The sequence below is a fragment of the Diabrotica virgifera genome, chromosome 7, assembly GCF_917563875.1.
Source record: "Diabrotica virgifera virgifera chromosome 7, PGI_DIABVI_V3a".
NCBI classification, from domain to species: Eukaryota; Metazoa; Arthropoda; class Insecta; order Coleoptera; family Chrysomelidae; genus Diabrotica; species Diabrotica virgifera.
This window is the reverse complement of record NC_065449.1, coordinates 149,015,730-149,024,754: the sequence shown is the minus strand read 5'-3', so window position 1 is coordinate 149,024,754 and position 9,025 is coordinate 149,015,730. Positions and strand designations below refer to the sequence as shown.

General features: G+C 32.9%; 1 protein-coding gene across 1 annotated transcript in view; it reads left to right on the top strand.

The window, feature by feature from the left end:
- The first annotated feature begins 3,762 nt into the window (after positions 1-3,762).
- The window catches only part of LOC126888292 (protein tramtrack, beta isoform-like), a 34,483-nt gene continuing 29,220 nt past the window's right edge, over positions 3,763-9,025 (top strand). Inside the window, exon 1 of the mRNA XM_050656432.1 lies at positions 3,763-4,053. Coding sequence (XP_050512389.1) covers positions 3,871-4,053 — 183 coding nt within the window. The 5' untranslated portion in view covers positions 3,763-3,870. The remainder of the gene's footprint in view (positions 4,054-9,025) is intronic.

The window sequence follows — 9,025 nt, the reverse complement described above, 5'->3', positions numbered from 1 at the left end:
TTAGAAACCATCATGGCATTGCGGACTCTGTTGACTGCCGCTCTAAATAGCTCTGCACTACTGCATTCGAACCATTCCCGTAAGTTCTTAAGCCAGGATGTCCTTCGTCTTCCCACATTTCGCTTTCCTCGGATTTTGCCTTGCATAATACGTTGTAATAATGAGTATTTTTGCCCTCTCATCACATGTCCCAAGTACTTACGATTTCTAGCCCTAAGAAGGCTACTAACGTGTATTAGGTAAGTACTCTTTAAATAATACAATTTTTGGGAAATCAGAAATAGACAACAAAACTAAACTCAGAGTAGGTATATAACAGCATATAAAATCCGATAATGACATATGGGGCGGAAACATGGATTGTTCAAAAGAAACATGCGACTGAGAAGAATAGCTGGAGTTACGAAGTTTGAAAGACTCAGAAATGAAGATATTGGAGAGAGCTGGAACAAGAAACGATAATGAGGAAGATCGGAAACAAACAATTGAACTGGTCTGGCCACATAGAGCGAATGAAGCGAACAAGACTAACAAATAAGGTATATGACGCCAAAATGGGAAACAAAAGAAAAAAGTAGAGGCAGAGCAAGATATGGATGGACCAGATCCATGATCTAGGTGAAAGGAGAGACATGAATATAAGGGATATGAAGAACCTAGCCACCAATGATGGCCAGGAAGAAATGGAAAAGAGGCGGAACCCTACATCCGACGCCCTGTAAGACACTATAAGAGCCCTGTGAAGTTAGCACCTCTAAATACGATTTTTTCAAAAATTTTTGTTTTTTTTTTAATTGTCCATCAAATGTCCACCCTTGTCCAGTAAAAATTTTTTTTGTCCACCTTTTGTTTACGAGATACTAAAAAACGTGAAATAAGGCCCAACACCCCGAAGTCAAAAAAACGTCGTAAAAACTAATACGTTTGATTGTCCAACTGTTGTCCACACTTATCTAGGCATTTTTTTTAATTGTCCACCTTTTATTTATTTAAATTAGCAATAATTATCGTTTGTTAGTAAAAATGCCAATGAGAATTTTTGGAAATTTTTTTTCACGTTTGATTGTCCATCGAATGTCCACCCAGCAAAAAATTTTTTTTGTCCACCTTTTGTTTACGAGATACTAAAAAAACGTGAAATAAGGCCCAACACCCCGAAGTCAAAAAAACGTCGTAAAGACTGATACGTTTGATTGTCCAACTGTTGTCCACACTTGTCCAGGCATTTGTTTTAATTGTCCACCTTTTATTTATTTAAATTAGCAATAATTATCGTTTGTTAAGTAGTAAAAATGCCAAAAAATGAGAATTTTTGGAAATTTTTTTTCACGTTTGATTGTCCATCGAATGTCCACCCTTGTCCAGCAAAAAATTTTTTTTGTCTACCTTTTGTTTACGTGATACTAAAAAAACGTGAAATAAGGCCCAACACCCCGAAGTCAAAAAAACGTCGTAAAAACTGATACGTTTGATTGTCCAACTGTTGTCCACACTTGTCCATGCATTTTTTTTTAATTGTCTACCTTTTGTTTATTTAAATTAGCAATAATTATTGTTTGTTAGTAAAAATGCCAAAAATTGAGAATTTTGGAAAAAATTTTTCACGTTTGATTGTCCGTCGAATGTCCACCCTTGTCCAACAAAAAGTTTTTTTTTGTCCACCTTTTTTGAAAAAAATAGTTGAAACAAATTTTTTGGACAGGGAAGGAGTACAAGTTTCCGAATTCGAGAAAAAGTTGTCAGGACTAACAGCTTTGGATTGTCCAAAAGTTGTGAAACATTGGTTTTTTCTCAGCAATATTTTTTAATTTGGTAGAAACAATGGATCATGAATGCGAATTCCAAAAAATGATATTTTTATTCAACGCCGTGTAGGAAAGGTTACTTTTCCACACGCTCGAGTGATGCAATATTCGCATTTTCACACATTGTTGAATAAAATATCGTTTTTAACTAGTGTGGAACAGTTTTTTTAACTCATCTGATTAAAATGCTCGCCTTCGGCTCGCATTGCAACCCTCAGATTCAATTAAAAAAACTTTTCCACACTAGTGAAGAAATATATTATTGTTTGCTTGATGTTTTTAACTTTTACTATTGCTTAGCAAGAAAATTTTCGTTGTCCATTTTTAGCCTAAGAGATAATTAGAAAATGATACATAATTATATTTTACCCATAATAAGGCCAAGCACCTGGACTTTGAAAAAAGGTCATAAAAACTAATAGATTTTACTGTCCAACTGATGTTTAGACATATTTTGGCATTTTTTTTATTTGTACACTTTCTATTTTTCTTTTTTTTTTGTTGATCGCAATTATTTATAATTTGATAATAACATATTAGAAAATTCCTCGGAAGTATGATTCATTTGATGCGTTAAAGCTTGACAATTTTCTGTAAATTTGAAGGCGAGGATGAAAAATTTCTTGATGATCAACATTTTTGAGAATAGTATGTCATCTGTAACTTTTCACATGAGTTACTTACTATTTAATTTTAATTACTTACTTAAGTTACTTACATTTTAATATGCAGTAGGTACTTGTCATATATTTTAATAGTTGATTGTGAATGAAAAGTAAGGCACAAGTTAAATTGTAAAATTCGAAGAAACTATGCTCAAGTTATGTTGATTGGATAACCGAAAAATAATATATGTTTACATTTTTGAAAAAAAAAATGCATGATAGGTTTGAGAATCACGAAGAAATAGACAATTAGACGACTAACAATTAATAAGTGAGTCTATTGATATACTTCTGTAGGATTTTTGTAAACATTCAACATTTCATTTTTCTCTAAGTTTATAGAAAATAGTAAAAGTATCAGTGATAAATGTTTTGATAAACGAAAAATGTAAACTGCAAGTTTTAATCAAATTCCTGGTGCAAGCAATATTTCCCATCTTAAGGGGACACAGAGGCTGCTGCAGTGCGAGTGAGACGCATAGAACAGAAAGCGAATGAGTGGAAGGAGGAAACGGAGAAAACGGCCTCTGTCCCGCTTTAACTAATGACGAAATAATTTTTTCCCGATCGATATTCTTTGTCTGGCCAGTTGGTTGCTTAAACCAGTGCCAATAAAACATAAACACACACACACATATTCTTTGACGCGGCATCTACCAATCACAGAAGACGAAATGAGAAATTCTCATTTTTTGGCATTTTTACTAACAAACAATAATTATTGTTAATTTAAATAAACAAAAGGTGGACAATTAAAAAAAATGCCTGGACCAGTGTGGACAACAGTTGGACAATCAAACGTATCAGTTTTTACGACGTTTTTTTTTACTTCGGGGTGTTGGGCCTTATTTCACGTTTTTTTAGTATCTCGTAAACAAAAGGTGGACAAAAAAAAATTTTACTGGAGAAGAGTGGACATTTGATGGACAATTAAAAAAAAGAAAAATTTTTGAAAAAATCGTATTTAGAGGTGCCAACTTCACAGGGCTCACTATAAGTACTATGAGAAAGAGGAAAAAGACGATGGACAGGGTAAGGGGTATTAAAAAAACGATATCTAATATTTTACGTTTTACTAATTAAATAAATGAATAAATTTTCCCGATTAACATATTTCGTACAAACTGATTTACCCCGTATAATCAACATGAAAACATGAATTCCAGTCTCGAACAATATCCTACCACGCATTTCCAAAGCGTCTATTGTTAAATATTTCAACGTCCTATTTATCGAGACACCGTGTTCATTTGATGCTATCTTTGGAGGAATTAAATAAAGCCAACTAAATTTTCTGGCACCTGATTATTTCTCCAGGAAACTTAAAAATAGACAGCTGGACAATTCTGGGCCACTTGGCGTACTATGTTTTTTCTTATTACCACACACTGACCACCGTTATGTCTGACCAACAATTCGTTCTCAGATGGCATTACCACGAAAATACATTAGTTCACAATTTACCATGTTTCTTGGATGGAGACATCATGACCGATGTCACCCTTTCCGTAGGGAGCCATCAGGTGAAGGCGCACAAAATTATATTGGCCATGTGCAGTGTGTACTTTCTTCAGTTGTTCCAGGTATGTCGTTTTTATTTCGGCGTGTTTGTGTTTTTATTCACAAAAATTGCGAAGAATGAAAAGTTTATAAATAGATGCGTCCGCGTCTGATTTATTTATAGTGTTGAAGTTCGATAGACATAAATATTTCCGTTTCCTTATTGTTATATATAAAGAATTTGAAATATGCGTTAACTATAAAAAAATAATATTTGTGACACATTTTCCGTAGTGCCGCTTATTTTCACTTATTTAAAAATGAAAATAAATAAAATACCGGGTGCTACACTGAACGAAGCCTTCTGGACATACGACAAAATACTAAACATTCCTTCTTGGTAGGAATGTGTAGGTTAGTAAAAGCATATTATAATTTACGATATACACTGCGGTGCAAAAAATCGATCCACTAAAAATTTGGTCATTTTTGATGTTTCGAATTTCCTAAACCTGTTGTCCGATTTGAGTGATTTTTTACCACGTTATAGCCTTAATTCATTGACAATATCGCTGTAATAATATTGTTGCTAGACAGTCAAACTGTCATTGTATACCGGGTGTACGAATCAAACTGTGCTTTTTTCTCAAAGTTCGCATCACCCTGTGGATTATTCTATCATTTATAAAATACTGAAATTAAAACCCAACTATAGCCTTAGGTTTTCTTAACATTTTGTCTTTCGATTCATTCGCTTATGTTGGATAACAAAAAAGTTAGGTACTTTAACAACTGGCCATGTTCGTCATCAGTACAGGGTGTTTTCTAAGTAAGTGCAACAAACTTTAAGGGGTAATTTAAAATAATGACAATTTGCTTTATAATCATATGTCCGCAAACGCTTCGTTTCCGAGATACGGGATGTTCAATTTTTTTACAAACTGACGATTTATTTATTGCTTTAAAACCAATTAAGATATGCAAATGAAATTTGGTGGGTTTTAAGACGTAATTATAGCACATTTTTAACATACAATTAAAAATTGTATATTCACCATTGGCGTGCGTACGGGTAATATTATCGGTCATAATAACCGTTTGCGCGCCAATGGTAAATATTAAATTTTAATTGTAGGTATGTCAAAAAAGTGCAGTAACTACGTCTTAAAACCCACAAATTTGATTTGCATATCTCAACTGGTTTTAAAGCAATAAATAAATCGTCAGTTTGTAAAAAAAATTTGAACATCCCATATCTCGGAAACGAAGCGTTTGCGGACATATGATTATAAAGCAAATTGTCATTATTTTCTTATGTAAAATTACCCCTTAAAGTTTGTCGCACTTATTTAGAAACACCCTGTACTGATGACGAACATGGCCAGTTGTTAAAGTACCTAACTTTTTTATTATCCAACATAAGCGAATTAATAGAAAGACAAAATGTTAAGAAAACCTGAGGCTATAGTTGGGTTTTAATTTCAGTATTTTATAAATGCTAGCATAATCCACAGGGTGATGGTAACTTTGAGAAAAAAACACAGTTTGATTCGTACACCCGGTATACAACTGTCTAGCAACAATATTATTACAGCGATATTGTCAATGGATAAGGCTATAACGTGGTAAAAAAATCACTTAAATCGGACAACAGGTTTAGGAAATTCGAAACATCAAAAATGACCAAATTTTTAGTGGATCGATTTTTTTGCACCGCAGTGTATAAAGTCACTCAAATAAGAAACATATCAATCATAAATAGGTATATATCTGTTAGAAAAATACAATCAAAATGAATGTCCAAATTCCAAATGTTTTAGATTCCATTCCAACCTTTTTTTAATCTTTGTATAAATAAAATATAGTCTTTTAAATAATGTCTATTTAGGTAAATTTTACTATACAACCATGATAAAAAAGCTGTACTTATCAAAAAAATACAATAGGTTTAAACAATTTTTTTCCTTTTTCAATTTTTTCCATTAAAACCCAAAGGGAAATTTTTTTTCAGAAAACAAATTTTTTAAATAGATAAAAAAGCACTCTAAGTTTTTTGGATTATTCCAAACAAAAAAGTTATCTTATAATTTTTCTCAAAAGTTGATAGATTTCGAGTTTATAGTTCAAGCGATTTAAAATCTGAAAAATGCGAATATACGTATTTTCGATGCTGGAAAACCCTCGACGTAAATTATTATTTTTGTGGTTGCCAAGATAAGTGAGATTGCCGGCGGGTTCCACTATATGGTGCGTCTCTGTTGCACTATATACACAATTAAAACTTCCCCTGTTCCAGTGTTCTAGTACATCAAAGTTTGTCCGACTAGACACAGTTAAGCTATTAACAAATTTTCAGCTTGCTATTAAACTTTTTTTGGAACGCGGGATCCAGGCCTAAAAGGCCTTAAGCGATATTATTATCTTAATAATATCGATTTTGACTTATATAAGTTTTTTAGTAACCTACGTTAAAACATCGATAAAAGTGCAGTAATAGACTGATTTTCATCTTTCTTTTGAAATTAACTGTTAAATTCAACTATGCCTTGAAATTCAATTGCTTTTCATCGATTTTTACGCACTAAAAAATATTTTTGACTTGAGACCTTTTTACTTATCAGTACCTACAGATTTCTTCCATAGGATACAAATTAAGTTTATTGGTGTCTTTAAAATTAGTGGTATGTTAGTTTTGAAAATATTTAGATTTAAACCAAACATTTATTTATTCAAATAATGCATATTTGTAATGTCCGCAAAAAGTACATACTAATTTAAAAAATGAAACGTCTAAATCCATAAACGAGAATTAGAGATAGGTACAGTTAACCTTCCGATGACCAACCTTGTTTTGTTACACGGATGACCAACGGGGTTAAAAAATGACCCCAAGTCAAAAATGACAATTGACAAAAAATTAATTTGTTTTAATAAATAAAATAATGTATTCGTAATTTTGATATTAGTATTGTGTCAATAAATGATAAATAAACATTAGTAAAACATATTTTAATCACAACTGAACCCAAACAGGAATCATCATTCTGAACATAGAACTAAAGAAATTACCAGAGAACGGCAGTTCTCGCCAGTGGCGCACATCTACACTCCCCTACACGCGACACTATATATACACGAAATTTTCGATTTTCTAAATCTGACTGAATTGAAAGTTGGGCCAACTCCCATCTTAATGTTCAGGAAAAGACTCTCCCATTCATATGTCAACCATTCATTTTGGTCCACGGGTGTGGATTTTACGGCCCTTCCTATTTAGGGTCTGTTTTTCGTTCTCGTCCCCAAAACTCCCAAAAACTTCGAAAATGTAACTCCGACCTTTGCGGCTTCTGATAGTACTGATCATTACCTTTCTAACGCATGTCTGATTTTGAAAATCGGTTATACCAACCATTCAAAAGTTACCGAGCTCAGAAATATGACTTAATTTTTATTTAAAAAAGGGAAAATATGTTTGTCGATATATATGTATGTATGTATCTATGTATGTATGTATGTATGTATGTGGAAAAGTTAAACCATCTGAATTTTTTTCTGTGTTTGAAGAGGGGGTCAGGGCCGATTCAGAACCGATGTAGTTTGTGACTTTTGACCACCCATAAGCCAGCTATAGGACTTGGTAGGTACAAAACGGCATATTTTTGGGGGGTATATATCTTCGGTTTAAGAAGAGACAGGAGAACCGCAAATACACCAAATCAATAGTATTGAGTTAAGCTTTCAAATGGTGTTTAAGCCGCCAGGATCAGACATACAAACGGCTCAGTTTAGGCGAAAAACTGAAAAACTAAACTTTAAAAATTTTGGTTTTTCGACAATTACTCAAAATTTCAACCTACGAATTGCGCCAATAACTGAGCTTTTGTAGAAGGACTCTAGACGAATCTAACGGTGTATACCTCATATCCGGGAAAATTCGAATTTTTAAGTTATAGGCTTCATAAGTATGATCAAATATATTTCTTATGGTAAAAACGGTTTTTCAAGCTCAATAATTCCTGTAATAGCTTCAGTTATCATACTTGACCTTAGATTTATCAGATACTACTTGTCAATATGTTTCAAACTCATGTTTAGTGATCAAAATCGGTTAAGCCGTTTAGAAGTTATTAAGCTACAAAAGTATAATCCAGTTAACGATTATTCCCTAAATGGTTTATGTAGTTGTAGTTGTTACGACGCTAAGTTTGATCTGGCAATGGGCAATCCGAGTTCATTTACCGGCCATCCCAATATTTTTTTCAATCTATTTCGAATAGAAAAAAAATCTAGTGTACATTCGATGGACACTAGATCATTTGGGAGATAATGCGACAAAGGCGACCATTTACAAAGCTTAATGTGTAATCGAGAAACATTGCATTTAACTTCATATATTTAATTTATAAATAACTTTGAAAACCTCCTGATACAAGAATAAAAAACCGCTAAACGCCGTAAAAATGAGTGGCCCATACAATATTACAGCTACAAAAGATCTGATATGAATATTACGTGACGCTAAAATGTATTTTCATTTTGATGCAAAACAAAATTCTGGTTTTATTTTAAAAGATTTTTCCATAATATTTGCTAAATTTGAAGTAAAACGCGCCACAAAAGAGTAATTTTGATACAGTTTGAAATTTGAAACTCTTTTGTGGCGCGTTTACTTCAAATTTAGCAAACATTATGGAAAACTCTTTTAAAATAAAACTAGAATTTTGTTTTGCATCAAAATGAAAATACATTTTCGCGCCACGTAATATTCATATCAGATCTTTTGTAGCTGGAATATTGTATGCGCCTCTCATTTTTACGGCGTTTAGCGGTTTTTTATTCTTGTTTTAAAATACACACTAATTTATGTCGCCACAGGTTTAACAAACAACTTTTTTTCAATATTGGAATGTTTCTTAGAAACAATTCCACATAATAGACGGTATTTACTTAATATAAAATTGGAACATGGAAGGCCAAGCCAAGGGAGTATGGTGGCTCCTGTCTTCTGAGCCACCCTGGATACTTAGGGGTGGTTACCCCGACTATGAGGGTTGA